Source organism: Capra hircus, chromosome 28, assembly GCF_001704415.2.
Source record: "Capra hircus breed San Clemente chromosome 28, ASM170441v1, whole genome shotgun sequence".
Classification (NCBI taxonomy): Eukaryota; Metazoa; Chordata; class Mammalia; order Artiodactyla; family Bovidae; genus Capra; species Capra hircus.
In genome coordinates, this window is record NC_030835.1 from 36267597 (window position 1) to 36292551 (window position 24955).

Here is a 24955-nt window from a genome sequence, read left to right on the forward strand (position 1 = left end):
GAGAGACAATCAGACCATCAGCAAACATTTGAGTATTGACCGGGAAAGTGTTGCAAAGTACAGATGCCTCCACCACACACAGCATTCTTCTGTGGCCACTGCTCTCTTTGCCGCTCAGCTCCTTTTCTTCCTCTGGACTCCAGATGGAAGTGTTCCTCAAGGCTCCATCCTTGGCACCTCTCTTTGCTTTTCAACAAGGACTCTCTCCTTGACAGTCCCATCCTCCTCTCGGGCTTCAACTGTAACCTCCTGAAGCAGGCATCTTAAACCAATCACTTCCTGCCACACATCTCAACTCTACAGACTTCAATCTCCTTTTTCTGCAGTCCATAAACAGACAATTCTCAATCCTGAAAAGTGAAAGTCGCTCAGTCATTTCCAACTCTTTGCGACCCCATGCACTGTAGCCGGCCAGGCTTCTCTGTCCATGGGATTCTCCAGGCAAGGATACTGGAGTGGGTAGCCATTCCCTTCTCCAAGGGATCCTGATTCTGAGATCAAACCCAGGTCTCTTGCATTGCAGGCAGATTCTTTACCATCTGAGCCATCAGGAAAACCCAGTCTCAGTCCTAATAACACACAAATCTTATCTTCCCCCTTAATCCTCTACTAATGTTAGTAACATCCCTCTCTGCTCACAGGCCGAGTCTCATCTCTCCCCAGTTCCCAGGGTCCCAGACTTGGTCACAGGACCATCCCTGAAAGCCACCAACACTTTCCATCTGCCTCCTTCTGGCACTTAAGGTTCTAGGGTCCTGGATCCAAATGATCTTCCAGCCTCACTGCCTCAATCTGCCAATACTTCAGCTCCAGGCAAAGTTAGTTGTCACTGACTCTCCTCAGAGCATTCCTTCTATGAGGCGTGCTCTCACCCTGCCCCAGGCACACATCCTCAAGTCTATTTCTGTTATCAATAAATATCAGAGGTGACAGTATCATGCAGCCACTGATGGATGGTAAAGCCGTGCAGCAAACTGGATGAAATGAGATCCAGTTTGAAAACTGGATGAAAACTTGTGAGATCATATTATACAACAAAAGCAAGACGCAAAATTGTCTGCAAATAGGTTTTTTTAAAAAAATAATTATCCAGATAAAAATATATAAGAAATATATCAAAATGACAAAAATAATTATATTAGAGTGGTGGAATGTTGGATGAGTCTTTTCATTTTTCTAGATTTTAAATTCTATTTAGTGTGGTTTTTAAAATATATGTATGTTTCAGGACTTCCCTGGAGGTCCAGTGGTTCAGTCTGTGCTTCCTGTTTATAACAGCCAGGACATGGAAGCAACCTAGATGTCCATCAGCAGATGAATGGATAAGAAAGCTGTGGTACTTATACACAATGGAGTATTACTCAGCCATTAACAAGAATACATCTGAATCAGTTCTAATGAGGTGGATGAAACTGGAGCCGATTATACAGAGTGAAGTAAGCCAGAAAGAAAAACACCAATACAGTATACTAACACATATATATGGAATTTAGAAAGATGGTAACGATAACCCTGTATGCGAGACAGCAAAAGAGACACAGATGTATAGAACAGACTTTTGGACTCTGGGGGAGAGGGGGAGGGTGGGATGATTTGGGAGAATGGCATTGAAACATGTATAATATCATGTAAGAAATGAATCGCCAGTCTAGGTTCGATGCAGGATACAGGATGCTTGGGGCTGGTGCACGGGGATGACCCAGAGAGATGGTATGGGGAGGGAGGTGGGGAGGGGGGTTCAGGATTGGGAACACGTGTACACCCGTGGCAGATTCATGTTGATGTATGGCAAAACCAATACAGTATTGTAAAGGAAAATAAAGTTTAAAAAAAAAAAAAAAAGTCTCTGCTTCCCCGGCAAGGGGTGGGGGTTCCATCCCTCATCAAGGAAATAAGATATCACATGCTGTGCAGCACAGCCAAAAAAGAAAAATAAAATTTAAAAAATATTATATGTGTGAGTGTATGTATGTTTCAAAATAGTTTTAGATTTACAGAAAATTTGAGAAGGTAATATAGAGCATTCCTATACACCCTACAGTGGTTTCCCTTATTAGCAACATCATATTTTAGTATCACACTAATAATACCATATCAATATGGTATGGTATCAATATAATATCAATAATACTGATACCAATCATTTAATGTGGTTTTTAAAACTTAAAAAAATTATAGTTTGGTAAAACCAAATAACCAGCATAAACAGAGGAAAAAGTCATTTTTTCATAACCTCTAACTCCAACTTAGCATCCTCATAGTTACTATTTTTCTTATTATCTCAGTCTCCTCTTGGCATGGATTCTTAACTAAAAACTGAAACAAATTTTGCTCTGCTATCATTTGCCATACATGTGTGCATATAGTTAAAATTTTATTATTTGATTTAAAAGTTCTGGGAAATATTTTCTATAAACATAAAGAACCATGAAAATTTTTTTAAACAGTGGAACCAGAGCCACATCTAGAATCTAACGCTGTGTACACTGCTGTTCAACAAGCCTAGAAGCTCTGCTTGGGTCTGGTCTCCTCCCTACTCCCCCTACCACCTTAACCCCCACCCTGAGCATTGCACATTTAAGAATACCCAAGCTCAGGACACAGACTTGGTAAGTACCAGCTGTAACAAACTGGACAAGTAGCATAATTCTAATTGATGGGGTATTGATTTCAAATTACTAAAAGAAAAGGACCCTTTATGAAATTTTATGAGATGTCAGTTTTCCATTTTTGACAAACAGGACATCACAATGTTTTCCCTTGACATCATTCAAAAAACCTGGTTAAAATTAGATCTTACATAGAAATGGATTTTAGTTTATAAATTAGAAAAATCAAAGAAACAGCAAATGATAAATATTCTAAAGACTGTATTTTCAACTTGCTTTTAAAGTCTGAGCTACAGAAAATTAAGTGCTGTTGTGTGGTTTTTTTTTAAACATTTCTCCCCTAGTGAGCTTTCTTTGTTCTAACTGCCAAGTTGGTTTCAAAGATTCTTTCTGGATCCCTAGCGGTTAGACCAAGTCCTACAGATTATGCAAAGAAATAACCAACTGAAGTAGTAGGTACAGTGCTACTTTTTATAGGAATATATGACATCCTGTTTTAAAACAGAACTTAAATAAAAGTCTCAAATAGGTCCCTCCCTTTTTTGGGGGTGGGGGACCTTCCCAAGTGGTTCAGTGGGTAAAGAATCTGCCTGCAATCCAGGAGATGCAGGCAGATATGAGTTTGATCCTCAGGTCAGGAAGATCCCCTGAAGGAGCACATAGCAACCCACTCCAGTATTCTTGCCCGGAAAATCCCATGGAGAGAGGAGCCTGGTGGGCTGCAGTCCATAGGGCTGCAAAGAGTCGGACATGACTGAAGTGACGGAGCACGCACCCTGATTTTTTAGTTGAAAAATCCTTTTTCCATCTTTGAAGATAGTCTATACTTGATGGCAATGGCACCCCACTCCGGTACTCTTGCCTGGAAAATCCCATGGACGGAGGAGCCTGGTAGGCTGCAGTCCATGGGGTCACGAAGAGTCGGACACGACTGAGCGACTTCACTTTGACTTTTCACTTTCATGCATTGGAGAAGGAAATGACAACCCGCTCCAGTGTTCTTGCCTAGAGAATGCCAGGGATGGGGGAGCTTGGTGGGCTGCCATCTATGGGGTCGCACAGAGTCGGACACGACTGGAGCGGCTTAGCAGCAGTATACTTGATCAAACCAGAATTATAATACGAAAATTAGAAAATATACTGAACAGTGTCCTAAAATATACTCTGCATCTAATCTTATATGATTTTGGAAAATCCCTAAAACTAAACAAACAACATAACATTCTTGTATCTTGTCACAAAAAAATGTGAGGAGCAAAACTTTGTTAAACAAACTAAGGATTGCAAGAAAGGAAAAACTTATACCAAGTTTTCTGTGAACCTAAAGTTCACTAAAATAGTTGAAATTCAGTCACTGTCGAAGTCCAGCATCGGGTTATAATTCCAAGGAAAATGCTGAGTATCAGGATTAATAAATAAGAAAATGGTATTCCCAATTGGTGACTAAAGACTGCCAAGTTACAGCTAGAAGTAGCACCATTGACAATTTTCAAGAGAACTGTGTTTATGGTTAAAATTGCTTATCTTTATCAACTACTGTATAAGTCTGCTTTACGACAAAAGTGACTTGACTATATAAGAATATCACTATTATTGATTTGTTACTGACTGATGCTTTAACAGCAAGACTTAAAAACAAAACAAAACAACGTTAATCACTCAGTCGTGTTTGACTCTTTGCAACCCCATGGACCACAGCCTGCCAGGTTCCTCTGTCCATAGGATTCTCCAGGCAAGGTAAGCTTCAAATCAGTCTTGTTAACAATTAACTTGGTATTACAGAGAGAGCAGGACCCAGCCAGTCTGTCTTGAGGCAAGACATCCTTTTTGAGACTTTTAATGTCCTAACTACAGTTAGGCGGATGTGAGGAATTGTGCAGTTTTGCCAATGTGCTTTGAATGAGTAAACAGAGATAGACTGGGAAGCGTCAGAAGTAACTGAGGCACACAGTGACCCAGAGAAGCTTCTGGAAGGATGTACAGTAAGTCCCCTACATACAAACCTTCAAGCTGAGAACTTTCAAAGATGCGAATGTGCGTTCACACGTCCAATCACATAAATTAGTTCACGTGTCTGATGTACACTGTCACGTGCGTGCATCCCCTACAAGTGGCTGCGCTTTTGTGAACTTTGCTGTACATTACTGTATGTGGGCAGTAGTGCAGTGCCTTTATTTCAAGCCCAGGGTGTCTGGAAGCAAACGTAAAAGCAGCGGTGATGCAGCTGGTGGTGCCAAGAAGCACCAGCTGTTGTACTACATACTACAGTACTTTTCAAAGTACTAAACTGTAAGGTTAAAAATGTTTTATTTTTCGTGTTTGCTTTGTTATATATTATTTTCATGAAAAGTATTATAAAACTAGTTCACTACAGTACTATATAGCCGATTATGTTACTTGGGTACCTAGGCTAACTTTGCTGGACTTATGAACAAATCAGACTTACAAACTGCTCTCAGAACAGATCTCATTCCTATGTAGGGGACTTACTCTTCCTCGCAAGGTGAATAGTAGAAGGTGCCAAGTGATTCTCAACATTTTGGTACATTTTTGTCTGATCTGAAGTTTAAAATAACAAGCACTCTTTTAAAAGCAGAAAACAACAGCTGTATTTTGTAAAAGGACAATTACAATAATATGTTAAAACTTGGTACGTGAATGCAGTAGAAGTTTTATAAAACGTTACAAAAATGTCTTGAAACTACCCAGTTTTGTTGAGGCTTTAAGAAAAAGTTCCCATCCACTGCATACCAACGACAGGCAAAAGAAAGCAACTTTCCTTTCTAACTCAATAACACTGATGGTCTGTTGTTGGCATATGGATAATATTTATTTCAAAGAGTACAGTAAAGCTACCCAGTCACTAAAAGTAACAGAAGCTATATAGATACACCACATTACTGGGATTCTTAAAGATCATTTCCAAACTTATCCAAAAATCCTGTTCTTTATTTTTAAAGCTCTAGAAGATAATTACTAAATAAATTCTAGTTGGATTACCAAGTGCCTAGGGGTAAAAATATAACTGACATTATTCTTACCTGGTGCTGCACATCGGAATTTGCTGGGCAGTTCAAAGTAATTGGATCACACTCCTCTTCTATGGATTAAAAAAAAAATATATGCTAAGCTTGATGAAGAAAGCACATGCTCTGTAGTATAAGGCCTAAAATGAAGACTTAATATTACATTCTGTTTACGTCTGGTAAAACCAGGAGGACCCTGAGTGGCCCAGTTACAAGTTCCCCTCGCTCTGCTCCTGTGGACAAGACCCCAGCTAAACAATTCTCCTTCTCAAGAGGATCAGGCACAACCCTTGCTTATTCCTGAGGAGTGGGTTTCGGTTCCCTGCCAGACCACTGAATTATTCAGACAATTACATCCTTCCCCAGGAGCCCTGCGGCACACACCCGCTTATAGGACAGCCTTGTCACCGCAGCCCCTGGCTGTTCACTCTGCTCCCAAGTGCAGCCCCTGTATGACCCTGCGTGGCGTGCAGCATCGTCCTCCCGCAGGCCAAGAGGCTCCAGATGTCCTGTGCATGGCTGTCCTCATAACCCCATGGCAGGATCCCTCCCTGGCCAATGTAGTGAACAGCGGGTGATTCAAACTTTCCCCTCTGATAATCTTACATCAGATTCCAGGGTGTTGGCTGTTTGACAGTTTACTAAGCCCTTCAGAGATCAGCGAGTGGGATTATACTTATCTTAATAGCTCAGCCTCCTAAAAGTCAAACTGAAACCATTTCAGTTCTAAAGTGGGGATTGCCAGTGAAAGTCAGAGGAATATAATGGACATGTGAAACATCTAATACTTCTCATAATTAATTGTGAGGAAGGAAATTCCATTCTTACACTGTCTTACATATGTGGTAACTTCACAGCTCCCCAATTTGTGGTGAAGACAAATACATTACAAGCTGATCTGGGGGACTTCCCTGGTTGTTCGGTGGTTAAGATTCTGCACTTTTGTTGCAGGGGGTACAGGTTCCTTCCCTGGTTGGGGAACTAAGGTCCCACATATCATGTGATATGGCAAAAAAAAAAAAAAAGCTGAATTTTTCCATTAGATTTTACTCTTTAACCATAGAATTCAGTATCACACTAACCTTGAAAGCTGACAGAAATACAGTATACTATGAAACAAAAGTTTAGTGGCATGTAAAATTTTAGAGTTATAAAGCCTTACACAGAGAATCACTTAACTCAAGGTTCAAAAGTTAGGACTGAATGACAGATTGATTGATTCATCCATTATTTATTTTTACATTCGGTAACATGCATTGACCTACTACAGACTGAGCTGATAGATTTGTTCATGTAAGGGGCTGTATTTATTGCTGCCTACATGATTCTGACTAAAAGGTCATTTTCCCTTAATATTATTATGTGCAAAATTTAAACTAAAAGCACAATCTTTTACTACGATTCCATATGGTATCTTTTTCTTAATTTATTTGGCTGCACTGTTCTTAGTTGCAGTATGCAGGATCTTTAGTCGCAGCATGAGAGAGCTAGTTCCCTGATCAGGCATAGAACTCGGCTCCTGTGCGTTCGGAGGGCAGAGTCTTAGCCATGAGGCCACCAGGGAAATCCCTACACCATATCTTTCTAAGCTGGAGCAATGGAGATCTCACCTAGGCTTGTGTTCCTCATGATACAGTTCCAGTTCTCTTGCATGAGAATCATTTGACTCTCTGTTAACAATACAGATTCCTGGGCTCCACCTCCAGACTTTCTGGTTTGGAACTTTGGGGAGTCCAGAAATCTGACACCTAACAAGTACCCCCATAGAATTCAGGTGCATACTAAAGTGATTTTTCACAGTGACAGACATTTTTTTCCATTCATATTAATTCTCACAATGGCCGTGTGTGCTGTGTACGCTCAGTTGCTTCAGTCGTGTCCAACTCTACGTGACCCTATGCACCGGAGCCTGCCAGGTCCATGGGATTCTCCAGGCAAGAATACCGGAGTGGATTGCCATGCCCTTCTCTGGGAGATCTTCCCAACCCAGGGAAGCCACGTCTCTTATGTCTTCTGCACTGGCAGGCGGGTTCTCTACCACTGGCACCACCCGGGAAGCCCCTCACAACGGCCAGTGTCATCACCGCCACCCAAGCCCTTTTGAAAAGGCAGGGCTTTTTATTTCCCAACACAATGTTAACTTGAAATTAAAAGGCAACTTTTCTTACATGGCCTCCCAAACACTCCTGTGGTCGTAACCTTCTCCCTCCCATCCACCCTCCAGTAAAGAAAAAAGTTTCAAAGAATGGTCACCTTTGTATTGGGGGAGGGGATTATAATTTGGGGGAGGGGATTTAACTGTTGGTTTGCTGTAACAGGAGACTGCCAAGAATCTGGGTCAAGGATGGGTGGGAGGCAGGCAGTGAGCTGGTGGGATGAGTGGGACCAGGTAACATCATATCACGCAGACGAGAGAGGTTTTTAGTTTCATTTTAAAACAAACTTAATAGCAAAATACCATCAATCAATCGGCAAAATGAGAAATCATAAAATACAATACATTGGCTTGCTTGTTTGGGGGCAGACATTTTTATTGGGTTGGCCATTAAGTTCATTTGGGTTTTTCTGTTACAGCCTATGGACAAACCCAAACAAACTTACTGGCCAACCCAACACTTCCGAATTATTTTAGCGATTTCCTCAGTACTTGTTTATTTTCTCCTAACTTTTCCAAACTGAACTACTACATTTTGTTAACAAATTTTTTCAAATATCACCCATGTTGAAGCTCAAATTACACAAAATTATTAACAATAAAATCAGTCTATTTCTCTTTCACTTTATATTTGCTATATACTTTTTTTTGAACAATGAAACTCAGAGAAAATGAAGGTGATAAAATTCTGATTAAATCAAATATATTTTTGTACAATTTCCCCTCACTAGGAATAGCAGCTGAAATATCAGAATTCTGTTCAAAAGACATTTTTCTCTCAAAATGTGAAGAGCCACCTTCCCTCTAGAATCTTCAAGCCAGTAGTTTCTATAAGATATAGGAATTCATGAAATAAAGTGAACCCCAATCTTAAATGAGTCCTGAGTTTAGGGCCTAAAGACTGTCACAGAGAACCTATAACAGACATTTGACATAATGAACAGCCTGAAATCTCTAAAATCAGGGGAGGCAGAAGCTACACATTTGTTCCCAAGAAAACAAGGATTATAGCATGTTTCACCTCAAAAATATGCTGATCATTGAAATTACACTAGATGCCTACAGTTGATTTACGGTAAAAAGCACAAAATTCAGACCCACTTTTGTTTGGACCATGTTGAGGAACAGTGTTATATTGTCCATGGGGAAACTAGGAATATACTAGAATTAGGATGAAGATTTTGTGAAACATGCTTCTTTTCTTAAGAAAATATATTTTGAAGACTTTTTAATCGGATGGAAATGGTTCAAGCTAATTACAAATGACTCCTCTATTAAATATAGTAGTCCCCTAGAATTCACTTACATGTCAGAGTCTGAATCTGTACTTAATATAATTCGATTACATTCACTTTTAATCTATAAATTAGCCTCTTCACTAATTTATGTGGGCTTTGTATTCCTAAAAACAACAAGAAAATTACCATAATCATTTAATACTGATACTGGCTCCATTATGGTATCTTTAACAAAATACTTCAGACATTAAATTGTTGTATTATCAAATGCAAATGTTGGAGTAAGTTTTCAAACTTCCGGACACGGTTCATTACATTTAAGATCATGTATTTCTTGGAGAAAAATTATGTGCTTAATAATGCTCTTCTACCCCATGAATAAAGACAGAGGAAAGGTCTAGAGTATGGTTTTTAACAGTCATGTTACTTGTCAACTCACCACCGTTTTAATTGAAGTTTTGTAAAACTTAAATTATTGAAGAAACAGTTACAGTACAGTTACTGTATTATCAGGCTGCTAAGCAACAATCTTTTTCTCTTAAAACAGGAAATCACATTCAAGATGATTTTAAAAAGATTTCAGATGGATCAAACCATGGCAATGCATTCCCAGTCACTGCGGCTCGGCTTGTGCTTAAAACAGTGGTTCCACTCTCTCCTCTGCTGTGAGAGCTTTCCACAGTCCTCAACCCTGACTGATCCCAGTTCTCTTGCCAGACTTCCCTCCACCCTGTCTGAAGCTCCTGGGTGCCAGGCGCTATTCTTGTGTTCGATTCTCACGAGCACCCTGGGAGGTGGGATCTACCTTGTCCTAAGCTATGAAGTCATCTGCTGAGTCCTCTCAGAGCTGGCGAGGTTTGTCAGCTGGTTCTCTCCTACATGTCCCATTGGAGGGTGCACCGCGTTCTTGAAACTTCTTGGGCAGGCTCTCAAAGGGAGGTCTGAGACCCACTCACTCAGGTATGCATTGAAACACAGGTATCAATCCTAATCTCCCGTGTGTCTCACCCTCCCCTACCACACGACCATGTGTAGAATAGATAGCTAGTGGGGAAGCTGCAGTAAGCACAGGGAACTCGGCTGAGTGCTTTGTGATGACCTAGATGGGTGGGATTGGGGTGGTTTGGGAGGGAGGTTCAAGAGGGAGAGGATGTATGTATACATATAGCTGATTCGATTCGTTGTACAGCAGAAACGAATCCAACATTGTAAAGCAATTATCCTCTAATTAAGAAAACAACAAACACGTGAAAAAAAAACCCCTACAGGTTTCTGGGCCTGATCCTAGACCCACCACATGATGATTTTGGAGAAGGAGGGCCCAGAACCTGCATTTTAAACTAGCTCCCCAGATAATTCTTTACTGCACCCTCCCTGAAGTCCAGTGAATACCACCCAGGATAGTTTCCTGTCAACGCTGGTGTCTCGGCCCGCGCCTCCCACTTTCTTGCTGCACTAGACAGTCACAGGGTGGGGAATTCAGGATGCTGAGAAGTCATTCAGGGAGAAGAGGAAGGGAATGGAAACATGCAGGAAGCCAGCCTCCCCTAGAACAACCAGGAATTGGGCTCAAAGGCGGCCTTCAGGCTCTTTCCCTTATATTACTGCCATTCCTGGGCGACACTGTGCTGACGTCATTTCAGGAAGCAGGGGGAGGAGTCTGGTGGGCAGAGAACGAAAGAAGGGGACTCGGCAGGACCACAGACTTGACCACAGATGGGCCCTGGCAGGGAGCTCCCTTCCGACCTGCAGCTTGGCAGTCCTGTGATACCCATCACCACAAGGAGGCTGGGGAAACCCACAGCAGGCTGTGCTGGGAAGTCCTCTCTCTCCAGGAAGCCGGGGAGGCCCTGCCAACTCTGACGCTGGTCAGATCTGCTTGCCCCCCACCCCATTCCTTCACCCTCGGTTGTCAGCAGAACATAAGGTAAGTGCTCCAGTGTGATGGCCACCAGCTTGTTCTCCTTACTGGATACAGCCTTGCAGACTATAGCCTTGGACAGGCTCAGGCTCCGTTCAGATGCGTCTGCACCACATCTGAGATGTTAATCTGTGGATCATGAAAGAAAGCTCTTTTTGCTTTGGGACCTGACAAGCATCCCCTTCCCCTTGTCTGGCAACGGAACCTGTGGTTTGAGTAGAACTGTCTCCATGCCCTCTACATGTACCATCTAACCTCAAGGCTCAGACCTGGTCAGCCCTCCATCCTCCTGAGGACCACAATCAATATGATCGCCCCATGACGAAACTGCTCCTGTCTCAACTGCCCCTAAAACGGAGCCATGTGTGCGGGGGAAAGGCTCCCTCTTGTTCCACTGTCGTAAGCAGCACCAGGTGAAGCTGGAGGTGGCAGAGACCATCTTTCCCACCACGTGGGGAAAACTGGCCCGAGAATTGAGTCAACACAGAAGGCTGAGGCTTGAGAGTCAGAGAGAAGGGTGGGGAGAGAAAGAAGAGGAAGAAGGAGACGAGGAAAAGAAAGAGAAAGGGAGGGAGAGAGAGACAGCCTGAGACACCATTTTAAATGTTTGGATTTAACAGACTCAGAGACTCTACACCACCAAATCCTTCCCCTCCCCTTTTTTCTTTTTATTGGTTTGGGGCCATACCACGCAGCATGCAGGACCCTCATTCCCCAACCAGGGATCAAACCTGTGTCCCCTGCATTGGAAGTTCAGGGTCTTAACCATTGGACTGCCAGGGAAGTCCCTGCCCCACCGCTTTTTAAACTAATTTGAGTTATATTTCTGTCACTTGCAACCCACAGTCCTGGTTGTCTTCACTTTAAGCACACCAAAAACACCTAGGAAACTGATGTATCATTCGATCTAAAGTCATTTCTAGATTTTAATTAAAAAAATTCATACTACAGATGATCAAATCAGGCACTAAATTATCAGTATGTTTCTGTTCTACAATTTTAACAAATGAAAACTTAACTCTGACTAGTGCTTTGTTCAGGACAGGGGAATAATCACAAGCACAAGTTGTTGCATTAACTGTACATACCTTTAGGGAGTCCTGTGTCTTGAATGGGATACTTGTCTGACTGTAGAAAACCAACAAAAGGGGAAAGTTATTTTTTTAAACACCATAGTCAATTAGAAGATCAAAGTGAAAAGAAAGCTTTGTCTTGGGAAAATCATGATTTTCATTTAAAGCCTTGCAAGGTTTCAGCCTTGAATTTATCCATAGGCCTGACCCATGGCTTGTTTTTATTCTCAATTTTATAGAGATGAAATCAGATTTGATGAAACGTCAATGATAGAACATGAAACAGAATAAGCCTTCAGCTCTGACCACAAAACCACACTTCCTCTCTTGTCTGCGTGCTATTTTACTTCCTGCAGCTCAAAACTGAGGGACTGGTGTGTCTCCTCTCACCATTTGTGTGACACGCATTTGGGTCAACATGCATGTGTTCTGGGCAGCTCTCACAACTGGAGAGCTCTGTCCTGGGTTGACAGGATTGAAAAGGTAACTATCCCGTAAGTTGCACGAAGATCAGTCCCCTATTCTGCACAATCAGGCACAGTTCCCCAATGCTTTCGTTGAGGGCAGTACTGTCGCAGGGAATTCAAAATAGCAAATGCTCTTGCAATCACATATTTCTGTGTTGGTACGGATAAATATGCAGGTATCTAAGCTTCTGGAAACTTCTACTTCAGATTACACAATATAGGTGTTTTCTGCAGATTGCTATGAGAGAAGCTTGAATGTGCCTAATTTCCCTAGCCTGCCTCTGACCCTGCCTCAGTTCCACCATCACCTCCTCTGGGCCTTTGGGTCCATGGCTCTCCAGCTTAAACAAAGCTGCACCTCCCAACTCTCCTGTAGGTCTCACCACTGTCTTCCTTGGAAAGAGGAGGAAAAGAAATGCAGAACCAGAGATTCTCGTTTTAAGGAAAAAACACCTGAGTTTATTAACATTATTAAGCTTTAAAATTAACATGGCTTCCTTAACATAGTCCAATATTCTACGGATGTTCGAGTTTACATGGTTGTCATCTATGTATTTAATTTTGCTTATTGATCAGGAGTTAAAGGAAGGCTGACGTTCAGTCGTCACTCAGTATCCTTGAGGGGCTGATTCTAAGACCTACCATGGATACCAAACTCTGGATGCCCAAGTGGGATTTTAGTTCCCCGACCAGGGATGGAACCTGTGCCCCTTGCACCGGGATCATGTAGTCTTAACCCCTGGACTAAAGTCCTATGCCATTTTATGGAAGGGACTTGGACATGCAAGGATTCTGTTTTAAATGCCTTTCCTTGGAGTTTCTTTGGAGCAGAAGCCTCCAACCTCTTTCCACAAAAGAAATTAATCTTCTTTATGTTATCAGTTCAACCTTTGAAGGGCCTGGGGTTTAAGATCAGACACACTGGTGGTCAAGCATGTCTATACAGCTGAGCCCCAAGAACACTCTGGACACCAAAGGCAGGATGAGCTTCCCCGGTTGTCAGTACTCTGTGTATATCGTCACACACCATCACTGAGACTGGTAAACACTGTCCACACAGCAGAGAGGGTAACTGAAAGCCACCTACTTACAACTCTCCTGGGCCCTGACCTATGCTCCTCCTCCTTTGGCTGACTTTAATCTGAATCCTTTTGCTATAATACACCACAATCTTGAGTGGAAAAAATAAATAAATATACATCAATCAGAAAGAACTTAAAAGTCAAATACTTCCCCCCCAGACTAAATCCTTCCCCATACTCTGCCCCCTACAACGTGGAAAACACACCTGTACTATAATACTTCTCAGACTCTTTTCAAAGTATTTTCTCAGACTGTGAGTGTTTGAAGAGAAGGGACCATCCCAAGGTTTTGACTAAGTTCAGTCTATAAGAACGAACAAGTGTGGGTTTCCTGGACAGACTGACAGTTGAGCGGGCCTAGGGGTGCCCAGGACTCAGCACGGCCATTGCAGATGGTGGACATAGAGGATCAAGGCCAGGTGGTTGGAAGACTGGTCGGCCTACAGCAGAGACGAGGCTGGGGGTGGAAAAGGAAGACACAGCTGGATATGAAATAATGGAGCTGGTTTCCATGGAAGACCCTGGAAGTGAGATGAAGGGATTGTGGTGCCATTCTAGGATCTCAGGAAGCTTGACTCACCACACACTGCTGCCTGCTTGGTGCCCACCTCTGCATATAAGAACATGGTCGGCACAGCCTTTCAGAAAGCCAGGCAAGCAAACCATCCCCACACAATAGCATAAAAAATAGAGAAGACAACAGCTGAAGGCCCCAGGATAAGGCAGAGAAGGCTTTCCAGGTAAGGAATGCTTAAGTTGAGTGGCAGGGTGCATAGGAGCTCACTAGGTGAGGAAGTGGCCAAGGGCCAGCATTAGGGGTATCCCAGGATGGCGAGAGGATGTGGGGCATCCGAGGAGCAGCAAATAGCTACACATGACTGGGACGCTGAGACAAGAGGACCTCATGTGCCATGTCAAGGACTATCAATTTAATCCTGAAAGCAGCAGGAATGTTATGGTTGAAATCTGTGCACACCCCATATACGTCAAAGTCCTAACCCCTGGTCCCTCAGACTGTGACCTTATTGGAAATAGAATCAATGTAGACAGAATTCGTTAAGATGAGGTCACACTGGTATAGGGTGGGCCCTTCATCTAACAGGATAGACATTCTTGTAAGAAGAGAAGAGACACAGACACCAGGGAGAAGATGGCCACGTGCCACTGAAGGGAGAGGAGGGGAGCATCCTACAAGCCCAGGGACATGACAAACTGCCGACAACCGCCAGAAGACACAAGGCAGGATTCTTCCCTGCGGGTTTCAGAGGGAGCCCAGCCCTTGATTTTTAGTCCGTTTGCAAGACCTTGTCAGGCAGCCCCAACAAACGAATACAGGGAAGCTGCCGTACAGGCAATTTGTCCTGGAGTCGTAGAGGAGTGAGGAGAGGCAGCCAGGACTCGAGCTGAGCTGTAAGGAGGGGGCCCCCAAGGAAGGCAGACCCTGGTGTCAGGGGATCTAGTGGACAGTGAGACAATCACAGGTCAGGCAGTGTGAAGGGTGAATTAAGTAACCCTTTTGCAGGGGTCCCCAACCTCTGGGATCTGATGCCTGATGATCTGAAGTGGAGCTGATGTAATAATAACAGAAATAAAGTGTACAATAAATAGAATGCACTTGAATCATCCCCAAACCATCCATCCCCACCTGGTCTGTGGAAAATTTGTCTGCAATGAAACCAATCCCTGGTGCCAAAAAAGTTGGGTACCGCTGCTCTACAGAATCCATAGCTTTAGTAACAGGCTACACCTGAGAGGATCATAAGACCTGGCCACAGGGTCATTGTGTACTCTGCTTCTGCAGGAGTTAAGAGCTGGAATTTTTTCATAATTGCAGTGTCTCAAAGTTTGATTCCCTACGCTATCCACATTTATTAAACTGTGCTGTAGTTATAAGGCCATAAAAACAAACATTTCAGGTTTCTAGGATATTAAGGTGCCTTGCGAATCACCCCTTTTTTTTTGGCTGTGCTGGGTCTTAGTAGAGGAGTGTAAGATCTAGTTCCCTGATCAGGGGTTGAATCCAGGCCCCGTGCATTGGGACCATGGAGTCTTAGCCACCAGGGAAGCTTCCACCAAAGACTTAAAGACATTGAACTGAAATATCTTGAGAGTGTTTTATGCCATTCTAACTAAATTAATGCCAATTCTTCATGCCTCAACAGATCACATTCTCCGGATACTTTGAAAAACAGGAATGTATCTCACACCGCATGCATAGTAATACATGCGATGCTGTCAAAGGCATTTATCTGGTCATGAGTAAGAGGCAGTATCGAGTAGGGGAGCAGGGCTTCAGTCTGGCTGACTTTCTACAAATCAGCTAATTGCCATATCCTCATCTACAGTAGGATAATAAAATCTCTCATCACAGCAGACACACCACAGAGTGGTTACGGGATGGCGGGCAGGGATCCGAAGCCAGCTGACGCGTTCGAATCCCACCTGGCCTGCTTCCACGTTTGGCAACTTGGCTCACCCCTTGTGTCTCAGTTTTTCATCTATGAAGCAGGCAATGCCTACCTTTCAGGACTGTTTCAGGGGTAAAAGAGGTAATTGACAATGTATACCCACCCACATATGGGCAGCTCTCCATAACTGTAAGGTGTTCATATTTTTTCTTTCAATCTCAAGCTATATATTTTGATTTCTGAAGAAGGGGGTCATTAAAAATAGATAGTATTAAAATTAGACAAGCAGAGACTTCTCTGGTGGTACAGTGATTAAGAACTTGCCTTCCATTGCAGAGGACACAGGTTCCATCCCTGGTAGGGGAAATAAGATTCCACATGCCATATGGTGTGGCCAAAAAAATAATCAATTTAAAATAAATTTTTAAAAAAATAAATAAAATAAATAAAAATACATATTTAAAAAGACAAGTAGATAAAGACCTCACATAACCTAAGAAGAACACTCCTGACATGTGCAAAATAAGAACAGAGTCTAACAAAGGGGGGGGGAAAAAACACCAAAGTCATCACCATTAATGTAAAATGCGTAACCTACCGTATTAAGGGATATAGTGCTGGGGTCTGTGTCTTCCACTGGTTCCTTTGCCAAATGATCTATACACAAAACACAATGAGAGAATTTTCTTTAACTTAAAAGCACAAATGTATCCTTTGATAACTGTCTTCATATAAATGCAAGCTACCCCCGTCAGTTTGGAGAGAAACTTACTGTTGATCATTAGTAGAGACAAAATAAGAAAGAATGGGTCCAGTCTGCATCAAGAAAGTGATTAAGACAAACTACATTAAAATAAATAAATAAATAAATATATATATATATGTGTGTCTGTGCATATATATATATATATATATATCTGGACTTCCCTGGTGGTCCAGTGGTGAAGAGTCCATCTGCCAATGCAGAGAACACAGGTTTGATCCCTGGTCCTGTAAGATCTCACACGCCGCAGGGCACCTAAGCTTGTGGGCCACAGCTGCTGAGCCCACACGCCCTGGAGCCTGCGCTCTACAGCAAGAGAGGCCACCGCGGTGAGAAGCCCGGACACTGCAGCCAGAGAGTAGCCACTGCTTGCACTTTCCATTGTATCCACTGAAAGCCCACCAGCAGCAATGAAGATCCAGCACAGCCAAAAAGAAATAATATTAAAAAAACATATTTTGTAACAGTTTACGTATAAACATCTACAAACACTCAGAGGTACAAATAACTACAAATGATGCAAAGTGAAAGTGAAGTCGCTCAGTCCTGTCCAGCTCTTTGCGACCCCATGGACTATAGCCTACCATGCTCCTCCGTCCATGGGATTTTCCAGGCAAGAGTACTGGAGTGGGGTGCCATTTCCTTCTCCAGAGGATCTTCCCAACCCAGGGATCGAACCTGGGTCCCCTGCATTGTAGGCAGACGCTTTACCGTCTGAGCCACCAGGGAAGTCAAACATGATATTAATTAATGACTCTTTTACACTTTGGACTTTGAGACAGACTGGGACCTGGGACTCTTTACTGCAGTGCTCACACCTGACAAATATCTCCTCGAGCAACAGATACAAAGAAACTGTAAGGGACTGAAAATAACTGTGTGCATGTGTAGTTGGGGCAAGTTATGAACAGCATACAATAAGGATCACAAAAAGGGCACAAACCAAATGCCATTTCTGAGGCACTGGGCACAAGGCAGGGAACTGCGTATGATCCCTGCACACAGCACCACCGCGGGGCTGGGCAGATCACTCAAGCCAGCCCTCTCTGGTCCATCCCCACCCTCGCCCCACTTAAGGAACTAGCCTGCTCTCTGTAGAGAGCAAGGGCACCTGTTTTCTTGTTTTCACTCAAAGTAAAGCCTAGCCTGAATTCTTGATCTGGTTTCTTACAGTTTCTATTGATTAAAAGACAGGGAAGCCTTGCGTGCTGCAGTCCGTGTGGTCCCAAAGACTCCCGACACGACTGAGTGACTGAATTACAACAATTGATTAAAGAGTCCAAGGACCCAGGTCAGCAACGATTTGATTGTAACTTTGAGAAAGAAAATTAGAGAGGAAAAAAAAAAGCTCCCCCTTTACTAGACACTTTAGGAAACATCTGCTGGAAAACTATCTTGCTCGATAACCGTATCTGAGTGGGATCCTCAGTATTTGTGCAGTCAGCACACAAGCTGCAAAACCCTAAGGGGCAGCCTTAGACCGGTCAAGATCCAACTTTCCTTTTCTCCGAGATCATCATGAAGTACAGAACGTGGCCCAGGTCCTGGGTCCTGGGAATGCCTTGGGGCATCCAAACAAACAGGACAGGACAGCCTGTGGAGGCTTGTTCCTTTTCCTTAGACGTCTTTCATTGAGACTGTGTCTGGACTTTTCACATTCTTCTCTCTGCGGGTGTTGACAATGCCCAAACGAAAAGTCATGTGAAGGGAACATCTCTTTATCTGTTTTATGATGGGCTACAGTCAATGAAGAGATTAAAGGAGGTGGCCCACAGAAGTGGGTGCAGATGGAGAAAGCTTTTGCCAGTGTCCCCCCATGGAGTAGGGGACAGACACCTGCAACTCCACAAGTAGGGACTGTGCCCTTGTCCCTGGCAGAGCCCACAGGTGGCAAGATCACATCACGGAATGCACAGAGGGGGCTAGCCCCTGGGTCCCAGGGTTCCCAGCCCCAGCAAAGAAATCCCATGATGTGGGTCTGGCACAGAAACAGAGGGCTCCTATATCTCAGAGTCTTCTCAGGCTTGGACTCTGATGCACAAAAAATTCAAGGCCCTTCCTTTTCCAAGCGCCATATCATCCTCTTAGACTCCTGTGTTACACTAAGGAAGGAGCCCAGTTCAGACTGAAATGGAATTTCCTGCCAGCCCAGCAGATGACAGACTCAGACTTGAGTTTAAATCGATATAAAGACAATAAGAACAAACTGTGTTGCTAACTCCGTTCTGAGTTTACAGAACTCCTGCTGCCCAAATAGCAGAGAATTATAATACAGAGCACATGGTGCGAAGACAGGAGAAACGCAGAATGACATGGAAACACACGGGAGGAACGAACACAAGCCTGACCTGGGGTGCCTGGTGGAGAGCGAAGAGCCTGCACAGGAAGTGATTCCAGAGTCTGGAAGGTTGAGTTGAAGCCTGCCAGGAGAAAGAGTCAGGGAGGGGAAAGCATTCTAGACAGAGGGAACAACACAGGCGAAGGCTGAGAAATGAAAAAACATGACACAGTGGACTTCAGCTAGGTCTAGCCGGACGCTTGCATTTGCTTTTCCAGTTTTGTTTTTCCATCCTTCTCATGCCCTGGCTCTTGGATAGGGAGTGGGTAGTGGAAGACACACTGAGGAGTCTCAGGTCCCTTCTTCCCTCCTCCAATCACAGCCTAGTCTCAACCATTTCATTTTCCCTAAAGTGTATCTGAATGACAATACCTTTTTTTTTTCTTTTTTTGGCTGAGTGGCTTGTGGGATCTTAGTTCCCTGATCAGAGATCAAACCTGTGCCCCCTGCAGTGGAAGCACAGAGTCTCAACCACTGGATGGCCAGGGAAGTCCTTGGATGATAATACTTTAAATGATTATCTCCACCACGGGTGTGGAATTTTAGCAGGTATCCTGTGCAGGTATCCTATGACATGCGGGGCTTCTTTCCTATAGAGACATTAATGTGAGAGGAAGTAAAAGGAAAAAAATAAAGAAGAAAATGGAGGAGACAGCTGGGAAAAGGCAGAAATACCCCCAAAGCAGCAGTGAGGACGCAAGTAGAACAGTTAGAGGGAAGGCGCACAGAGCTTCGGGGGAAGGCGTGGGTCTCGCCACCACCCCACTGAGACCTAGAGGCCTGAGTAACACCGTGACCGTGCATGACTCAAATAATCATTCTCAGCCTCAGGCTCTTCCCCTGTAACACGAGGGGGTCCAGGTGGCTGGTTTCCACACCCAGCTGGTCAGTGTTACTCTGGTCCAGGTTTGGGAATGACTCCCCCTGAGAATCTGCGCCTCAGAGGGTGATGGGGTGAACAGGAAAATACGGGCTGCCAACCACAAGTGTTCGGAGGCCCAAAGGCTCTTGCTTTGGTCTGAAATCTCTGAGAATAAATGAAATTTAAGATGAGAAGGGCAAGGAGAATTTAATTTTTGTCGTTGTTGTTTTCGGAAACACAACAGCAGAGCGAACGGGCAATCCAGCAAGGCAATGGGTTTCAGTTCAGTTCAGTTACATCGGACTCTTTGTGACCCCATGAACCGCTGCACACCAGGCCTCCCTATCCATCACCAACTCCCGGAGTTTACCCAAACCCATGTCCATTGTGTCAGTGATACCATCCAACCATACTGTTGTCCCCTTCTCTTGCCCTCAATCTTTCCCAGCATCAGGGTCTTTTCAACTGAGTCAGCTCTTCCCATGAGGTGGCCAAAGTGTTGGAGTTTCAGCTTCAACATCATTCCTTCCAATGAACACCCAGGACTAATCTCCTTTAGGATGGACTGGTTGGATCTCCTTGCAGTCCAAGGGACTCTCAAGAAGTCTTCTCTAACACTACAGTTCAAAAGCATCAGTTCTTCGGTGCTCACCTTTCTTTACAGTCCAACTCTCACATGCATTCATGACTACTGGAAAAACCATAGCCTTGACTAGATGGACCTTTGTTGGCAAACTAATGTCTCTGCTTTTGAATATGTTATCTAGGTTGGTCATAACTTTCTTTCCAAGGAACAAGCATCTTTTAATTTCATGGCTGCAGTCACCATCTGCAGTGATTTTGGAGCCCAAAAAATATAAAGTCAGCCACTGTTTCCACTGTTTCCTCATCTATTTCCCATGAAGTGATGGGACCGAATGCTGTGATCTTCATTTTCTGAATGTTGAGCTTTAAGCCAACTTTTTCACTCTCCTCTTTCACTTTCATCAAGAGGCTCTTTAATTCTTCTTCACTTTCTGCCATAAGGGTGGTGTCATCTGCATATCTGAGGTGATTGATATTTCTCCCCGCAAACTTGATTCCAGCTTGTGCTTCCTCCACCCCAGCATTTCTCATGATGTACTCTGCATATAAGTTAAATGAGCAGGGTGACAATATACAGCCTTGATGTACTCCTTTTCCTATTTGGAACCAGTCTGTTGTTCCATGTCCAGTTCCAACTGTTGCTTCCTGACCTGCATACAGATTTCTCAAGAGGCAGGTCAGGTGGTCTGGTATTCCCAACTCTTTCAGAATTTTCCACAGTTTATTGTGATCCACACAGTCAAAGGCTTTGGCATAGTCACTAAAGCAGAAATAGATGTTTTTCTGGAACTCTCTTGCTTTTCCAATGATCCAGTGGATGTTGGCAATTTGATCTCTGGTTCCTCTGCCTTTTCTAACATCACCTTGAACACCTGGAAGTTCACGGATCACGTACTACTGAAGCTTGGCTTGGAGAATTTTGAGCATTACTTTGCTAGCGTGTGAGATGAGTGCAATTATGCGGTAGTTTGAGCATTCTTTGGCTTTGCCTTTCTTTGGGATTGGAATGAAAACTGACCTTTTCTAGTCCTGTGGCCACTGCTGAGTTTTCCAAATTTGCTGGCATACTGAGTGCAGCACTTTCACAGCATCATCTTTTAGGATTTGAAATAGCTCAGCTGGAATTCCATCACCTCCACTAGCTTTGTTCGTAGTGATGCTTTCTAAGGCCCACTTGACTTTACATTCCAGGATGTCTGGCTCTAGGTGAGTGATCACACCATCGTGATTATTTGGATCATGAAGATCTTTTTTGTATAGTTCTCCTGTGTATTCTTGCCACCTCCTCTTAATATCTTCTGCTTCTGTCAGGTCCATACCATTTCTGCCCTTTATTGAGCCCATCTGTGCAAGAAATGTTCCCTTGGTATCTCTAATAGTCTTGAAGAGATCTCTAGTCACTATATCAATAGAAAATAATATCCTATTATTTTCCTCTATTTCTTTGCACTGATCACTGAGGAAGGCTTTCTTAGCTCTCCTTGCTATTCTTTAGAACTCTGCATTCAAATGGATATATCTTTCCTTTTCTTCTTTGCTTTTCCCTTCTCTTCTTTTCACAGGTATTTGTAAGGCCTCCCCAGACAGCTATTTTGCTTTTTTGCATTTCTTTTTCTTGGCGATGGTCTTGCTCCTTGTCTCCTATACAATGTCATGAACCTCTGTCCATAGTTCATCAAGCACTCTGTCGATCAGATCTAGTTCCTTAAATCTATCTCTCACTTCCACTGTATAATCATAAGGGATTTGATTTAGGTCATACCTGAATGATCTAGTGGTTTTCCCCACTTTCTTCAATTTAAGTCTGAATTTGGCAATAAGGAGTTCATGATCTGAGCCACAGCCAGCTCCCAGTCTTGTTTTTGCTGACTCTATAGAGCTTCTCCATCTTTGGCTGCAAAGAATATAATCAATCTGATTTCGGTGTTGACCATCTGGTGATGTCCATGTGTAGAGTCTTCTCTCATGTTGTTGGAAGAGGGTGTTTGCTATGACCAGTGTGTTCTCTTGGCAAAACTCTATTAGTCTTTGCCCTGCTTCATTCTGCATTCCAAGGCCAAATTTGCCTGTTACTACAGGTGTTTCTTGACTTCCTGTTTTTGCATTCCAGTCCCCTATAATGAAAAGGACATCTTTTTTGGGTGTTAGTTCTAAAAGGTCTTGTAGGTCTTCATAGAACCATTCAACTTCAGCTTCTTCAGCATTACTGGTTGGGGCATAGACTTGGATTGCTGTGATATTGAATGGTTTGCCTTGGAAACATACTGAGATCATTCTGTTGTTTTTGAGACTGCACCCAAGTACTGCATTTTGGACACTATTTCTTCTAAGGGATTCCTGCCCACAGTAGTAGATATAATGGTATTCTGAGTTAAATTCACCCATTCCAGTCCAGTTTAGTTCACTGAATGTCGACGTTCACTCTTGCCATCTCCTGTTTGACCACTTCCAATTTGCCTTGATTCATGGACCTAACATTCCAGGTTCCTTTGCAATATTGCTCTTTACAGCATCAGACCTTGCTTCTATCACCAGTCACATCCACAACAGGTTTAGAACTAGTCTTTGAAGGACTCTGAGGTCTTTTATTATTATTATTATTTAATTTATTTATTTGGCTGCATCAGATCTTAGCTGTGGCACGTGGGATCTTTCATTGTGGGGTGGGGGTTCTCCAATTGCAGTGCATGGGCCCAACAGTTACAGCAAGTGGGCTTAAGTGCCTCTTGGCATGTGGGATCTTAGTTCCCCAGCCAGGGATCAAACTTGCATCCCCTACATTGGAAAGCAGATTCTTCACCACTGGACCACCAGGGAAGTTCCATTTTTGTTTCTGTTTTTTATTATTTTCACTCGAACGGTTGTAACTGTACCAGCCTCTGACTTGGACCAGGCTAGGGATAATGTCCTTCCTTAGTGTCAAATCCGCCCACAGACCCAGAACCAGGCCCGAGGTGGCCCCCTTCATGCTTGTTCTCCCAGGCCCATGTTGCATATCCAAAGATTATTTGGAGGTGGGCTGATCCTGGTTATTTGAGACCGATCTAGCAGTAAGCATTTGTCCTAAAGTATTTTCTTAGAGCTCTTGGACCCACATGTTGACAATATTATTAAGTATAAAATAAAATAGTTTACTTTCAAGCTTTAAAATGTTTATTTTTACAGGCCCCAGGTAACAGCAGGCTGGGCCCCCAGACATGGTTCTGATATCAGACAAGACAAGGGCACAAAGGAGCTGACACAAAAAGAAGGACCACGTGAGCTCCAAGGTGGCAAGGCCAGCAGGTCAGTGAGGGGCTGGTGGGGACCTTCCTACTGCTCCTGGCTGTCACTATACTCTCCCAAAGCTGCCTCCACTCTCCTGGATCGGTGACTCTACACGAGGCAGTGCATGCTAAGTCGCTTCAGTCACGTCCAGTTCTTTGCAACCCTTATGGACCATAGCCCATGAGGCTCCCCTGTCAATGGGATTCTTCAGGCAAGAATACTGCAGTGGGTTGCCATTTCCTCCTCCTGGGCATCTTCCCAACCTAGGTACTGAACCCCATCTCTTTCCTCTCCTGCACTGGCAGGCAGGTTCTTTACCACTAGCATCCCACACAAAGCAGAGATCACCCCAAATGAGCTGGTAACTGACCAAAGAGGATTTCACTGCCGGCAGTGAGAAGATGTTTCATTCATATGAGCATCTCCTGGGGAGCTCCTCAAAAGGCATGAGCGAAACCCAATGGTGAACTGATGTCACAGGGCAGCTGGAGGGACACCCAGCCTGGCTCCCAGAGCCCCAGGTGAGAGCAAGTGAGACTGTCACTTACTTCTCTGGGCCTCAACATACCAATCTTCACTATTCCAGGGTGAACAGAGAGCCTCCCCATGCTCTTCCAGCTTTGTAAGTCCACGAGTGGGGACTTCCCTGGTGGCCGAGGGGTTAAGATGCCGCATTCCCAATGTAGGGGGCATGGGTTTGATCTCTAGTTGGGAAACTAGGATCCTGCATGGCGCAGACAAAAGAAATAAATAAATACTCTACATATATGTATATAATTTTTTTTAAGTCCATGAGGAGTGAAAAGTACAGGCCCCACAGGGAAAGGAGCATCTTCAGGTGAAAGTCACAGGAAGCCCAGTTACAATTACAGCTCCCTCTTACACAGTGCCCCCCCAGGGCTGCCTGGTTTACATAGAGCCCCAGTTCATCCTCAGAGCCACCCTGAGAAAGGACCATGTCTCTCCTTTGTCCATACTGAGTGCCCAAAGTCACAGGGCAAAGGAAGAGCCAGAATTTGGATCTGGGACTTTCTGACTTCAAAATCTGCCTGCTTTCCACTACCTTCAGGGTGCCAGACGTGGTCCATGCACTGGCCACTTGATGACAGGCTCTCCTGTGGGGAGGGGGAGGGGGATTTCTGCACCCAGGATTTCCCTTCT

At 43.7% G+C, this 24955-nt stretch overlaps 1 protein-coding gene and 1 non-coding gene across 2 annotated transcripts in view; both read right to left on the reverse strand.

Annotated features, from left to right (window-relative positions):
- Positions 1–24955, reverse strand: part of EDARADD (EDAR associated death domain) — a 64069-nt gene that overhangs the window by 33315 nt on the left and 5799 nt on the right. Inside the window, exons 2-4 of the mRNA XM_018042240.1 lie at positions 16578–16636; positions 12038–12077; positions 5651–5709 (exon numbers count right to left, since the gene is read on the reverse strand). Coding sequence (XP_017897729.1) covers positions 5651–5709; positions 12038–12077; positions 16578–16636 — 158 coding nt within the window. The remainder of the gene's footprint in view (positions 1–5650; positions 5710–12037; positions 12078–16577; positions 16637–24955) is intronic.
- Positions 17400–17471, reverse strand: TRNAC-ACA. The gene has a single exon. It is a non-coding gene; the product is annotated as a tRNA-Cys (tRNA).